Source organism: Echiichthys vipera (genome assembly GCF_963691815.1).
Source record: "Echiichthys vipera genome assembly, chromosome: 8".
Lineage (NCBI taxonomy): Eukaryota > Metazoa > Chordata > Actinopteri > Perciformes > Trachinidae > Echiichthys > Echiichthys vipera.
In genome coordinates, this window is record NC_139833.1 from 33,476,253 (window position 1) to 33,492,532 (window position 16,280).

Sequence of the window (16,280 nt, forward strand, 5' to 3'; positions counted from 1 at the left end):
TATATATTATGATTTGACTCACTGAATGGGTCATTTTAGCCATCATCCCAAAAGTTGACCCCCCGAGAAATTTGTCAGGAGCCACTGTTAATTTGTTTAAATTGACCTTCTTTGTGTTTTAAATCTGTTATATGTTTTATGTACTTCTTTTCAATGCTTTTAATGGTTTTATGTAAAGCACGTAAAGCACTAGTTGTTGAATTGTGCTATACAAATAAACTTTCCTTGCTTTGCCTTGCCTTATTATGTGCAACTGTGTTGCCCCTTGCTGTTATTATAATTTTGAATTGCTCATATTTCTTCAGTGAAATATGATCCATCCAAAGGGTGAGTCAAATGACGCGATACACGCCCTTTTTATGAGAACGCGCATTGAAACTAAAGCAGAAACCCTGACTTGGCAAATTACCCCTTAAGTGAGCTTTGTGGTACCGTTTTTGTCGATCCAGGTTATCCAAAGAAACCCTGGGGATGTTCAGTGCACTCCGTAGTACACCCCTTGGATCCCCATTCCTTGCCTCTGGCCCTCTCTTCCATACTCTCCTCAATAAAAACAGACCGTATCCACTTGTCTGCATCCTGCATTTGGGTTTCTATTGATTACAAAATTTCAATCAAAGACAATTACTCCTGCTTTATTGAATTTCTTCCCTTTGAAAGAGCACTGGGCATTTATTAAACCTGACATGAGGCCCCAAACTGGGCCTTAGTGCGGTGCCTTCCCCGCCTGGATGATGGCTGGATGTAGAGCAGTTACCCCAGACACTGGGCCTGACACGGTCATGATGAATCTTCAACTTCAGCTTTTTTCACATGAACGTTAATAAATGAATGCAATTAATTGAACTGTAAAAAAAAAAGTAAATTAACATTCGTATATATGTCTTCATTGTACATATTACTCAAAAATGGATGAAAGTGCATATTTGCAAATAAAGGTTTTATTTTGAAAGGGACCGGAACACTTGATGTTAATGTGTGTAGCTTGATGGTGAAACGGTTTCGTCTGCGGAAAACACCCAAGACAGAAGCGGGGGTTATTACATTCGTCGAGGCGACTTTCCATGAGGGTTTTTTTTCCCCCCCGGATTTCATCCACACTGAGGTTTAATATGTGAAGTGGAGTGCTGTGTTCGAGGCTGGATGAGGGCTCCATCATCTGCCTGAAGGAAGAACGAAGCTCAAAGGAAACCAAATGTACACACGGTAAGCAGATGCATCACTATCGATAATGTACATTTTCACAGCATCTGGAAGATCGGGGACAATATATGAGTGAGAGCAGAGCAGGTGCACGGAAACGACACAGGAAAGAGCCGAAGTAAAAATCGGATTCAGACGTGAATGATCAGTCAGGACAAAGTTCCGCTTCCACAGGCTAAAGCAACACTAGGTCTTTGGGATGACTACGTCAGACACATTGGTTTTCGGTATTACATGACCACGCTCACTCTATCGACATCGTGGTTATTTTGACCCTGTAGTGTTTTCAACATGTTTTCACAACCTTTGTATTAGACAGAGCGCAACATGTAGCTGTGTAGGCCTGCAGCAGAGAGCCTGCTCCCTGTTTGGAGACACCATGACGCCAAAAGCTGCCAATTTAAGGAGGAATTTTCAATTTGGCATATGACATACCAGCTTCAATTGATCAGCTTGAATTAATAATTATAAATATATTAAAATTTCGTTCTGTCTGCTGCCAGTCAGCTGCCAGGAATAAAACGTGTAATAGACAGTTAGATTTTGACATGGATGTTAGCTGACTTTGTCTTCACAGAACAGACAACGGCCAATAGCTGTCAAATGCTAGAACTAGGGACCAGACTACCTGATCATCAGGTTTTGTTAAATGCAAAACAAATATGTTGAGAAATTAAGCTGTAATGAATTTCTTCCTTATGTGTCCCTCTTTATTAAGGCCATGTGAGGAGGGACTATGGGAGGCCAACATGCAAATAGCTGTCCAATCCAGAGGAGTGATGGAGACAGAGGGAGTCGTACAAACATCAACTTATTTGATCCAATGCTAATGAATCCAATAACTCTGATATGGTACACAGCTGTGGAGTACAAAGGTGGAAAGGAGTTGGTGCAACAGTCCCATTTGTAAAGCTGAATGGAAACGAGGTACACATTAGTTCATTTCTGATCTGTGCATTATGACACAGGACTAGTCAAATGACAGCGTTGGATGGACTGATGGTGAATGCGGCTCTGTAAGAAGACTCTCTCCAGTGTACAGGTCCTGACAATCAACACACTGCTGTAATTCCTCCGACATATGTGGGCTTTTTGGGGGTAAAAGGTGGTTACTCAACAGATGAGAAACAAGCAGATGATAAATCCCTGATAACTATCTCAGCGTTTGGTCTTCGCCTGTAGGACGGCAAGCAGCTTTCCACTTTTTAATTAAAGGAGAAGACAGGAAGCAGAAGCTCAGACTGGTCACTATGCCTCGGAACCGAGCCTTTTCGGAGCCAGAGTACTCAGCGGAGTATTCGGCAGAGTGCTCTGTGACGCTACCCTCAGACCCTGGGCAGGCGGTTGGGCGAACACACGAGGTCACGGTTCGGAGCTCAGGATGTTGTCTCTGCCTGCCACGGTTCATGCGTCTCACTTTTGCGCCCGAGTCTCTGGAGAACCTTTACCAGACCTACTTCAGACGGCAGAGACACGAGACCCTGCTAGTACTGGTCGTGTTTGCCGCCCTCTTCGACAGCTACATAATTGTCATGTGTGCTGTGGTCTACACCACTGACAAGCTGGCTTCTGTTTTAGTGGCATCAGTGGGACTGGCGGCAGACATTATCCTCTACCTGCTGTGCCGCTTCGGGCTGCTACCAGACCGGATCTCGAGGCGGGTGGTGCCTTATGCCCTGTGGGTGCTCATAGCAGCTCAGATATTCTGCTACCTGGGTCTGAACTATGCTCGCTTCCACCAGGCCAGTGACACAGTGGGTTGGCAGGCTTTCTTCAGCTTCTCCTTTTTCCTGACTCTTCCTTTGAGGCTGACACCCATCGTGCTCATCACTACTGTATCCTGTGGAGTTCATACCCTGGTTCTGGGTGTCACTATTGCCCAGCAGCAGCAGGAGGACATCCAGGGGGCAGCACTTGGCAGACAGGTAAGGGAAGTGGGCTGGAGGTACAGGTTTGTGGTTGTGCTGAAATGCATTTACTTGCATGTCATCTCATGTCGCAAGTTTACAGAAGTCTTCAGGACTTTGAACACAAATCTAGGTTATTGTACATATGATACCCGAGTTTAAGGTTTGATACTCTAGTCATTACCAAGATTGTTTTGTGTTATAACTACTTTTAGGCATTTTCATAGGTTTAAGATTGAGGTCTAAACCACACAAAAGTCTATGACTAATTAACGACTTGCAAGTGATGATCGGGTCTAATGCAATAGTTTAGATAAAACATATGGAAAAATTAGATCATTTAGTGTTTATTTTTATCCTGCTTAGGAGTTAATTCTTATAACTTGGGCAGAGCAGAGAGTGTCAAATCCACCTTTTGCCTCTGTGCATAAACACCATGTGTGCATAGGCAAGTAAAAAACCAACCATTCTGATGCAGGACTTAAACCTGCACATTATCGTGATGCAGAATGCTGTATTATATGACTTGAAGGTTGTTTTAACTTCCAAAGCCTAGATTTTCACAGAGACAGAGCTATTTGTATTCCTAGATTTACGGCCCAAAACATAAAAGCACCAGGGGCTGAATGGTCTGCTACGAGATTGCATTTTTGTAAAAAATGTTATTTAACAAACACTCAGACTCCACCTAGAGATTTGGTCAGTACCATCGTAAGACATGAACAAAGTGAAAATGCAAAGCTTTTCACTTTTTTATCAAAAGCTGTTTTTTATCAAGGCCTCAAATTTTGCTCTACCGCCTTAAAAAACAAAATAGTTTTAAACATTACTAAACATTATTCAATCTTCTCCAAACCTGTCACATATGATCACAGACCCAGCCTGAAGACATTGGTGTGACAATATTGAGTTATAGTCACAGTGCCCCCTACCTGCAACAGGAAGTTACTGTCTATATTTTGATCGGCTACACTAAACTGGTTGATCCAATCCACCTCAAACTTTGTCAGAAGAGCCTCAAGGAGTGGGCACAGTGAATTTTGATCTCACGCCATTAACCCCCACTACTAGTGTTCAGACCTTTTTAAAACTTTACATGAATGTATTGGCTGTGCCCCAAAGTACGTATATTCTGGAATGATGTTTTCAATACCTTATCTAAAATTTGGGGCAGGGATTTCGCTCCTATCCCCACTCTAGCTCTATTTGGCATTGTCGCTGGTGACCTGTCTCAAGTTGGAGATGCAGCGCTTCTCTATCGGCAGGTCAGAGAATTTTTTAATAAAACATGGGATCCCCTTTTATTATATTTTCATAATACCCAAACAACATGAACTTGAAATGTGCTCAGTTTTGGCCCTTGACATAAGCATTCGCAGCCTGACTCCCTTGAGGGGGGTACACTATAAGCTAATCTTTAGAACTGTGCCTTAAACAGGAAGTTGCATGTTTTATACTGTGATGTGGTTGAACCATAGACTGTATAAAAAATTGATGTAGCCTCTGCGCCGGCCTGTTCTCAACTTGATCCCATCATATTCACCTCCGGGAGCTGCCATCTTGTCGCAATTTGACTCCTCCTCATTTCCCCTTCCCAAAAAAGGGCATGGATATGACGTTGGGGGAGGGAGATACGTCCGTCTGGCTGACTTTTACAGAATTTGCCACATTAGCTCCAGCGCCCGGGAGCTAGGCTAACAGAACACGTTACTGGATAAACGGTAGTGGGAGTCCCTTGTCTCTAGCGAAGACTACACCGGCTCCGGGAGTGAAGTGCAGGCAGCCAGCATTTCTGATCTATGATTGAAACTGATATTCAACAGAGTACCATTCTCATAGACACCGAACACCGACCCTCACGGCCCGAATCCTCTCGCTGCTCCAGATTAGCATCTAATTCAATTCAATTTTATTTATAGTGCCAAATCATAACAAAAGTTATCTCAGGACACTTTACAGAGTAGGTACTGTATAGACCATACTCTATGACTTATTTACGATTTACATAGACCCAATAATTCCCCCATTGAGTATATTTTGCAAATTTGCTAATAAAGAAGTTCATGTTCATGGAAATGGATCCCATGTACATAAACATGAACTTTTTATCGTGGTATCAAATTGGCATAGAGAATTGTGTAATTTCACTGGTATTGGCACCAACTACTAAATTATTGGTATTGTGAAAGCTCTAGTTACAAAAAACACTACCTGTGCACAAATCCAAGATGGCCGACTTTCTGTTAGGTGAAGAAAATTCCAAAAAGGTCAATATGTTCTTCAAGATGAGAGAAAGATCTCACCAAATTTTGTGAACATTTAAATAACTGTTTCCCAACCATTACATGCGTTTGGGGGGGTGCAGAGCCTGTTGGCCACACACAAGCCCAATTACTGCAGAACTTTGCAATAATTGCAACTTCTGACCTGTGTGCCAATTTCTGTGAGCCTCTGTGCATCCTAAGCCCTCAAAAATGCAATGGCACAGTAGAAAAAATAATAATTTCTTCAGAAACAATAGATTTGTGCTTGTGCCCTAAATAATAATAATAATAATAATTACAGCTGCGAGCAGTGATGAACGGACCCTCGCACCCACTGTCTTTACGTCAGTGCCTTTACGCAACCACGAGTAAAACTGCGCTGAGGATGCGGGGCCGAGGGCACGCTCTGTGTTGCTCTTTATCAAGTGATTGAAAATTTGATGTACATCGGATGAATGTCGTCCTATCAGCCTGACTTTCTGTTGTCAATAGGTGGCTGTTGGCCAATATTGGCACGTGATTATCTTCAGGCCTGGACTCTCATCATGTATGGGAAATTTGGTGCCGTTTGGATAATGTTTGTCATTTTTCATCCTGCCAATAGGGGGCGCTATCACCGTGAGTCAATATTAAGATGTTTGGTCAGGACAGGCAGGGTTAATCTTAATAAGACGGTCATTTTATTTTAAGTACATTTTTAAGTATTTAAGTTCCTGTATCTTTTTCAACACCTCACAATTTGTCTTAATAAATTGTTTTTTACTAATCTAGATCAACAGCTTAATGCTTTTATTTGCCAGAATAAACCAACCCGTGTCATAAATAAACTTTTATTTTGGCTCCACGGTGAAGTTGCAGACATCTGCCCGTCCTGGGTTCATACTGAGAAAACGTCTTCCTCTCGCTCTTTTCACTCTACGATTTGCTCACAGCTCCCCATAACCGCGAATAAGGTCTCACCTAATCCCGTTGTTGCCAATACCAATAAAATTTGGATCCAGTTCAGGAAGCTGTACGGCTTGCAAAGGGCTTCGATCCATGTCCCAGTTTTGAATAACTATGCGTTTCTCCCTTCCTGCAGCAACCTTACGTTCCGCATATGGTCAGCTAAGTGCCTCAGAACACCTAATGACCTGTATGAGGAAGGTGTTTTTGCGTCCATTGCATCTACGTAGGACAAATACAGCCTGCCTAATAGCCACTTCTTTAGATACCTTCAGATGAGAAATCTTATCCAAACGCAAGTCCCACATTTTCTGAACCCCCCCTGAAGCTGAGATGGACCAATTCTTGTCTCTCAAGGTAAAACACAGACGACTGATGTCTGTCATTTATAATAAGATTGCTCTTCTGAGCCCAGTCCCCACTGCCTTACTTAAAAATACATGGGAAAAGGATTTGTGCATAGACATTACTGAGGCCCGGTGGAACCAAATCCCCTTACTGCTCTTTTTGGGCTTCCACCGTCTAAAAATCTGCCTATTACTGGAGCTGAGAGAGAGAGAGAGAGAGAGAGAGAGAGAGAGAGAGAGAGAGAGAGAGAGAGAGAGAGAGAGAGAGAGAGAGAGAGAGAGAGAGAGAGAGAGAGAGAGAGAGAGAGAGAGAGAGAGAGAGAGAGAGAGAGAGAGAGAGAGAGAGAGAGAGAGAGAGAGAGAGAGAGAGAGAGAGAGAGAGAGAGAGAGAGAGAGAGAGAGAGAGAGAGAGAGAGAGAGAGAGAGAGAGAGAGAGGAGAGAGAGAGAGAGAGAGAGAGAGAGAGAGAGAGAGAGAGAGAGAGAGAGAGAGAGAGAGAGAGTGCACTAGTGCACTAAACTTCCCCTTGTTGGCCAAATACTTTCACTAGTTTTGTATTTCACAGAGCAAATCACACTGAACTGAATTTAGCATCAACATAAATTGGATTACTTATTCTAGACCTGTACATGCTTTAAACTAAAGACATCTGCATGGGTTTGGCTAAAAGAAAATGCTGGTTTTGTCAATACTACTAGGTACTTTTATTATATTGGCAATATGATTGCATTACTAAAAAGAGACTAATATACAATTTTCTTTAACTAAAACTAGACTAAAATGTCATAAGTTTTCGTCGACTAAAACTAGACTAAAATGCTCAGACTTTTAGTCGACTAAAACTAGACTAGACTAAAAGTAAAACAGGCCGCCAAAAACAACACTACTACACAGTGCGTCGTGACCTGTACCACCCTGCTCACCAGACGTAACATTCTCCTTAAATGCAAACATGTCCAACAGTTGGATATATGACATTTTTGAAAACTTGGGACCCACTGCTGGCTCTTATTAGTAACAGTCTTACTGTTACTCCTGATGATGCTGAAGACACTTCCTAGTGCCTGGAAGGAGAGACCCCCCCCCCCCCCCCCTCTTTTTTCAATTCAATTTTATTTATAGTGTCAAATCATAACAAAAGTTATCTCAGGACACTTTACAGAGTAGGTAAATACCACACTCAATGACTTATTTATGATTTACATAGACCCAACAATTCCTCTGTAGAGTACAGTGGCAATGAAAACCTTCCCTATAACAGGCAGGAACGTCGGACAGACCCAGCTCTGTGGAGGACTGCCATCTGTCTTGACTGGTTGGGGAGGAAGAAAAGGAGAGAGAAAGAGAGAAAAGACACACAGATGGACAGAGAGAGACAGACAGACACACTTCCAGAGATGCAAGCAACCAAAGAGTAACAGTAACTATAATATCTATAGTAATGTGAATATGACGTATATGTTAAGGCAGTTAATACAACAGAATAGTAGAAACAAGCACAGCTAAGGTGATAGAATATGAAAATGACAGTAGTTATGATGGCAAACATGATCAATGATGAGTAGTGGCAATAGCAGCTACGATACAGCGAGACATACCACTGGTGGTGTTTTTATGGCTACAAATTTTATAGGTTTCCTTTTCTTTTTTCTTGAATTCCCTTATTTATTTTGCCATATGTTATGGATATCACTCTACTTGGTTTCATTGTACCTTATGTAACATCTGTTATAAGTTTTGCAATTATTTAGTTGGTTACTGTGACCACGTCTGACAAGGGTTGTTGGGAGGTATAGTGGGATTTATGTTTTTTATGTTTCTTTACTTTAAGGCAGATGTATTGACACACTGTATAACTGTCACACTTTTTAATTCTTTGACCATCTGCAAAATTCAATTTAAAAAAGTGAAAAAAATAATTATGACACAATCAATCAAAAAGGCACATATTTCCTGTCGCCAATAGACTGACTGAGTGAATATTCAGATGTGTTTCAGTTCAGGGCCAGACCCTCATCAACCATCAGAAGTTTGGAACAGATTGAACAATTTGTGCTGAAGTTATAAGCTACTTCCTGTTTCATGGAAAAAAAATATTTGTCGGCATACCCCGGGCACACACTTAAAAAAACGGAACAACATGAGGTAACTTTAATCACAAGGTTCTTCAGATGGTACAGGCCAATTTTGATGTCAATCAGCTTAAATTTCTAGGACGAGTTTGTTAAAGTATGGCACCATCAAAAGGCCAAATATAGACTAAATTTGCATATTTGATTGAAAATAGCTGACTTCCTGTTGGGTTTTGGATCTGGCTTCTTTAGACTTTATCTGGGCTCGTCATTCCCAATGTGCTTACCAACATTGATAACTCTAGATGAATCCCCATCGACAGACTCAATTTTAGCAACTTTCAAGGGGGCGCCATTGAGCCATTTTGCCACGCCCATGCATGAGACCCATAAAATAACTAAATTTGGACCAGGACTTTTTGAATATGTTAAGGCTCTCTAAAAAGTCGAATTTATTGCGTAAGATAATAATAATAATTAAACGGGCCCTTGCAGAGTTTTCAGGACGTTGTTAAAGTATGACAAGCGCAAAAGTGGATAAATTACCATAAAATTCAAAATGGCCGATGGCATTTCACTCCAAGATACTTTTTTTGTTCATCTGGAAGGTTTATATATGCTTACCGGTTTTCAGAATTTTACAATAACCCTGGAGGAGGGGCTGTAATTAAGTGTATGCCAATAGGGGGCGCTATCACTATGAGTCAATATTGAGATTTAAGTGTGTTCAGACCAGGATTTTTGTCATGGCTGAAAAATTTTGGGCTGACTGGACAATGCATGTCCATGTTACAGTTTCTCCTGTTTATGGCAAAAGGCCTAAATTTGGCAAAATTGAAGAGCAAAAAATAGAAAAATGCCGAGTATCATTTGACCAGACATGTGTGTAGATGATACTGGTCTATTTTGAAGTCGACCATGTAAATGTTTGAAAAAGGCCATTTCATTCAAAATTACCGACTTCCTGTTGACTTTAGCATAGCGCTCCAAGAGGCTTTTTTGTGTGGCTTGATGGGTTATATATGCATACCAATTTTCTGAATATTACTTCAATCCTGTGGGAGGGGCTGTAATTTAATATTTGGCAATTTGGGGGCGCTATCACTATGAGTCAATACTCAGATGTAGGTGTGTTTATGCCGGAACTCTTGTCATGTATGAGAAATTTGGTTCAAAATGAACAATGTATGGTCAAGTTACAAAAACATCCGGTTGTTGGCGACACGGCTGACTTTGGGGCCACGCCACATCTACACAGTAAATTTAAAACGTACACACTCAGTATGGTTTGATCAGACATGTCTTTAGATGGTACTGACTGATTTTGAAGTTGACCGTGTAAAATCTGTAGGAGGAGTTTATTAAAGTATAAAGACATGTTAAAATATGTGACTTCCTGTTGCCAGCAGGGGGCGCTATGACTATGATTCAATATTAAGATTGGATTGTGTTCAGGGGGGGACTCTTATTAATCAACAGTAATTTGAGGCAGATTGGACAATGTATGATGAATTTACAGCAACGTCCTGTTTCATCGCGAGAGGCTTAACTTTGTAGCCATGCATCGTCCACACGGTAAAGTTAAAATGCAAACGCAGAGTATCGTTGGATAAGACGTGTTAAGATTGTACTGACTTATTTTGAAATGGATCGTGTTAATTGTCTAGGAGGAGTTAGTTAGTATGTACAAAAGTATGACAAAAAAAGGTGGAAAAATGGTCATAAAATTCAAAATGGCCGACTTGTGTTTGAGTTTAGGATATTGCTCCAAGAGGCTTTTTTTGTAGATCTGTAGGAGTTCTACATGCCTACCGGTTTTCATAAATTTACGCCAATCTGGGAGACAGAACTGTTTTCTAGGGGGCGCTAGCGAGTCAATTTGTCACGCCCATTTCTGAATACAGTGAAATACGTAAAATTTCACCACCCCTGAATTATTTTTGAAGTTTGGTGAGTTTTTGAATATGAGACATCCTCCAAAAAGGCGATTCATTCGGACAAAAAACAAAAAAAATTCCTTCCATTTCAATAGGGCCATTGCTGGCCCGACGTGCGTCGGTGTTCGAGCCTTAATAATTAAAGCTGCAAGCAGCGGGGAATGGACCCTCGCACCCGGTGCATGTCGGGGAGGTGGCTGGTCGCCGGCACTCGCGGCAGTGTGCTTTAGATATTAAGAATTTCATGTAAATCGGATGAATTTTGTCATGTAAGTTGGATTTCCTGTTGCCAGTAGATGGCACTGTGTCCGTCGATATTGGCATGTAGTTGTCCTCGGGCCTCAACTCTAATCATCTCTGGGAAATGTGATGCAGTCTGGGCAATTCATGCTAAAGTTAGAGCGACTTCCTGTTTATGGCGAGTGGTACCATGCCATTACCCAACATACACAAAACATGCATTGTGTTACCCTACATCAAGTGAAGAACCCACAATATAAATTTCATATAATCGGTAGATAGTTGTTATTTTTCCTGTTGCCAGTAGTGGGCGCTATGCTTATGACTAAATATTGAGATGCAGATGTGTTCAGGCCTGGACTGTTATGAGTCATGAGAAAGTATGACATATAGGACAATTTATGTTGAAGTTACAACCACTTCCTGTTTCACGGTGAAGGATGGTCGCCACGACAACAGAATTTGATGAAAAGCCAAAAGCTACATGATCAAGCATCATGAAGGTCTTATGTATGTGCTGACAGGATTTGAGGTGGATGTGTTCAACCAGCTAGGAATAGAACATCAAAATATAAAAATTGTAACATCCTGTCACCAGTAGGGTCGCTATGACAATGATTCAAAATTGTCCTACATTGTGTTTAGGGCGGTCTCTTATCAAACATTTTAAGTTTGGAAAAGATCTGAACACCTGATGTGCATTTTCAGTGGTGTCTTTTGTCATGGCGTTTCATCGAAATTTCCCGTGCCACCACAGCTGTGCCGTTAAACGCTATCGTCCCATGTTCCGATGAAGCATCATTCACGTATTAAGGCTCTCATCACCACTTTTGAGGAGGATGTGATGAACCAGTTAGGACGATGACATCAAAGTATAAAACATGTAATTTCCTGTTACCAGCAGGGGGCGCTATGGCTATAAGTAAATATTGTCTCATAGATGTGTTCAGGCCGAGAGTCCAATCATGCCCTAGAAGTTTGGGACAAATTGGACAATGTATGGTCACGTTAAAGACCACTTTATGTTTCAAGGCCCTCAAAAATGCGATTTAAGAGGAGGAAAAATAATACTAATGATAATTCAATTCAATTCAATTTTATTTATAGTGCCAAATCATAACAAAAGTTATCTCAGGACACTTTACAAACTAGGTAAAGACCACACTCTATGACTTATTTATGATAAACAAGAACCCAACAATTCCCCCGTCGAGTACGGTGGCAACGAAAACCTTCCCTATTACAGGCAGGAACGTCAGACAGACCCAGCTCTGTGGAGGACGGCCATCTGTCTTGACCTGTTGGTGAGGAAGAAAAGGAGAGAGAAAAGACACACAGATGGACAGAGAGAGACAAAGACAGACACAAAGACAGAGACTGACACACTTCCAGTAACTATAATAATATCTATAGTAATATGAATAGGACTTCTATGTTATGGCAGTTAATACAGCAGAATAGTAGAAAGCTAATGTGATAGATTATAATAGCAGCAGGAAGCGTCATGCAGGACCACGGCAGTAGGCACCACCACCATCAGCAGAGACCTGCGAGACGACAAAGCACAAACAACTCCGGGGAAGAAGATGAATTGGTAACATGCATTGATGAGACATGAACAATACAGACAGAGAGGAGAGAAGCTCAGAGTATCAGGAAAAGTATTATCCCCTGGCAGACTAGGCCTATAGCAGCATAATTAAGCAGAACAAAATCCGCTAGGGTGCGGGGCTGTGGCCGATCTATCGCAACTGTTGCAGCACTTCCCGTGGGCGGAAGTGCAGAACGCACTTTGAAAATTTGATGTAAATCAGATAAAATCTGTCAAAGCAGGCTGACTTCCTGTTGCCAGTAGGTGGCCCTGTGGCTTTTGGTCACTATTGGCATGTGTTTGTCTTCGGGCCTGGACTTTCATCATTTATAGATATTTTGGTTGACAATGTACGTTGAAGTTAAAGCGACTTCCTGTTTCATGGTGACAAGCACAAAATGGCTGCCATGCAATTACGCAACATGCACAAAACATGCCTTATGTTTCCAAATGTAAAGTGCAGAGCCCACAATGGAAACTTCATCTAAATCGGATGAAGTTTGTAACTTTTCATCCTGCCAATAGGGGACGCTATCACTGAGTCAATATTGAGATGTAGGTGTGGTCAGGACAGGAGTCTTGTCATGCATGAGACATTTTGTGCACATTTGACAATGTATGCTGAAATTACAGCTACTTCCTGTTTCTTAAATGTTGCAAAAGGCCTAACTTTGACGCCCAGCTACAGCGACACAGAGAAAAAAAAATAGAATAAGTGCCGAGTATCGTTTGATCAGACATGTCTTAAGATGCTACTGGCTGATTTTGATTTTGCAAATGGGCAAAAATGGGCATAAAATAGGCATACAATTAAAAATAGCCAACTTCTTGTAGACTTTAGTATATCCCTCCAAGAGGCTGTTTTGTATGTCTTGATGAGTTATATGTCTACCGATTTTCATAACTTTTTGTCAATCCTGGGGGAGGGACTTTAATTTAGTATTTGCCAATAGGGGGCGCTATCACTTTTTGCAAATATTGAGATGTAGGTGTGTTCAGGCCGACTTTGGCGTAACGCCACGCCCATAGGGTGCAGTTAAAATGCAAATGAGTATCGTTTGATCACATGTCTTAAGATGGTACTAACCAAGTTGATTGTGTAAAATCTCTAGGAGGAGTTTGTTAAAATATAAAGAAATGTAAAAAAATTTGACTTCCTGTTGCCATGCGCTATGACTGTGACTCAGTATTAGGATTGGGTTGTGTTCAGGGTGGGACTTGTATGAATCATGAGAAATTTGAAAGAGATTGGACAATATCTGGTGAAGTTACAACAATTTCTTGTTTTCATGGCGAGAGGCATAACTTTTGGCGCCTTGCATCATCCAAAGGGTAAAGTTAAAACGCAAACGGCGAGTATCGTTTGATCAGACATTGGTTTAGAGGGTACTGACTAATTTTGAAGTTGATCGTGTTAAATCCCTAGGAGGAATTTGTTAAAGTATGACATGTGTAATATTGGAAAAATGGCCAGTAAATTCAAAATGGCAGACTTCTGTTGAGTTTAGAATATGGCTTTTTTTGTTTTTTTTTGTACATCTGGTTGAGTTCTATATAAATTCTTTATAGACACATCTAATGTGAGACTGTCGGGACAGAGTCGGAAATCCACTGTAGAAGAATACATCTCTTTTATGAACAACAGCACCATAAGCAGCTTCAGTGAAGGGGGGGGTGAGGTTCAAAGCTGCTGGTTGTACTCCTAAGATACAGGAAATGTGCTCAAGGGCTAGTTTCTTCTATAAAATATTATCAATTTCTTTACACACTTTGATCCAAAAGTAATTAATAAAGGGCATTCTAAAACACACTGGAAAACTTACTTCCTGGTCTTAAAGACATGCGACGGGCTTCGGCCAGTCCTCGATCTAGGGGAGGGGACTCAACAAGTTTCTTAAAGTCTTGCCGTTTCACATGTTACACAGATGCTGTTGCCGAAGGAGACTGTTTCACCTCAGTCGACTTGAAGTCGACTTGCGTATTTTCATGTTCCTATTGTTTCCCTAATCACAGGAAGTTTCTGCGTTTTGCTTTCTAAGGCAGTCATTTTCAGTTCAAGGTACTCCTGTTCGGACTCTCCCTCTCCCCGCGGGTATTCAGCAGGTGCGTTGCGGCAGAGACACAGGAGGCTCAGGGTATCACAGCAGTGCCTTTGTGCCCTATTGCCATGGAGGGACGAGTCATACCTGATGAGAGGTGTGCCCTTGGGCTCTGTTCTGTTTCATCGCAAACGTGTCACGAAGGATGCCTGCCTCTCCAGATGGGGCGCAGTGCGGCAGAGCAGGACGGTGCAGGGGCAATGGTCTGCTCAGGACTGCACAGAGCATGTCAATGTGCTAGAGGTACGGGCTGTGCACCTAGCACTTAAGCACTTCCTGCCATATCTGAGGGGCAAGCATGTGCTTGTCCGGTCGGACAACATTGTGGCGGTTTTTCATATAAACCATGAAGGGCCACCAGGTCCGCACGGTTACTGCATGTGTCCCGGGCTCTTCTAACATGGGCAGCCCCTCCTCTGACCAGCCTACAAGCGGCGTATTTACCAGGAGATCGGAATCAGGTTGTGGACTTCCTCTCCTGTCACAGGCCTCCACCAGGAGAGTGGTTGCTTCATCCAGAGGTGGTGCACTACATTTTGGGGTCTCTTCAGCAGGGCAGAGGTGGACATCTTTGCCTTGGAGGAGTCAGCCCACTGCCCACTCTGGAAGGAGACAACCAGCCCTCTGGGTCAGGATGCTCGGCCCATGCATGGCTGGACAGCCCTCTCTATGCCTTCCCACCGCTTCCCCTTATCTTCCAAGCGCTTCTCAGGGTGCTTCATCAGGGTCACAGGCTTCTCCTTGTGGCCCCGTTCTGGCTGGTTTCCCCTGCTCCACAAACTTTTTTGCGGGACACCACGGTGCCTTCCAAAAGGGACAGACCTCTTGTCAGAGCTGGGGGGTCGGATTTGGCATCCCAAACCTTGCCGCCTTCAGCTGTGGGTTTGGCCGCTGCAGGGCCCAATCCACTGCTGAGCGATTGCATAGAGCCTGTCAGGACAACTATTTTGAGTGCCAGAGCAGCTTCTACCCGTCTGCTATATCAGAACAGGTGGAAATTATTTTTTAACTGTAGTTCATTTGAGAATGTTGATCCAGTGCACTGCTCTGTGCCTACCATTCTTAAGTTTTTGCAATCGCTCCTAGATGATGATCGGTCTCCTTGTACTCTGAGGGTGTATGTGGCTGCTATTTCATCGCAGCACAACAGAATCAACAATGACAGCGGGAAGCCACAGGCTGATGTCCCTCTTTTTGAAAGGAGCACTGAGATTATGTCCTCCTAGAGCCCCTAGAGCTCCTACATGGGATCTTCCCCTGGTGTTGGACAGCCTATGCTTGCCACCTTTTGAACAGTTGGCACAGGCAGAGCTGAGGCCGTTGTCTGCCAAAACTGTGTTCCTACTCGCCATCACTTCGGCAAAGCGTGTAGGTGAGCTGCATGCCTTATCTAAGAGAAGTTCATGCTTGAGGTGGAACTCAAATGGCTCTGGCGTTACTTTGTGGCCAAACACTGCTTTTCTTCCTAAGGTGCTGGCATGCTCGCACCTCAACCAGTCTATCCGACTAGCTAGATTTGAACCCCCATTAGGTGAAGGGGGTGGTAACTCTGAGCTGTTAAAGCCTATGTAGACACTACTGCAGGCGGGAGGCTGTCCAATCAGTTCTTTATCTGTCACGGTGGACCTAGGAAAGGTCCTCGGCATATGAGATGAGCGGCCTCTCTTTACCATCTG

The 16,280-nt window shown here is 42.6% G+C and overlaps 1 protein-coding gene across 2 annotated transcripts in view; it reads left to right on the top strand.

The window, feature by feature from the left end:
• The first annotated feature begins 1,073 nt into the window (after positions 1-1,073).
• The window catches only part of adcy3a (adenylate cyclase 3a), a 93,454-nt gene continuing 78,247 nt past the window's right edge, over positions 1,074-16,280 (top strand). For both annotated transcript variants that reach the window (XM_083918634.1, XM_083918635.1), the window contains exons 1-2: positions 1,074-1,206; positions 1,922-3,128. In XM_083918634.1, coding sequence (XP_083774760.1) covers positions 2,454-3,128 — 675 coding nt within the window. In that variant the 5' untranslated portion in view covers positions 1,074-1,206; positions 1,922-2,453. The remainder of the gene's footprint in view (positions 1,207-1,921; positions 3,129-16,280) is intronic.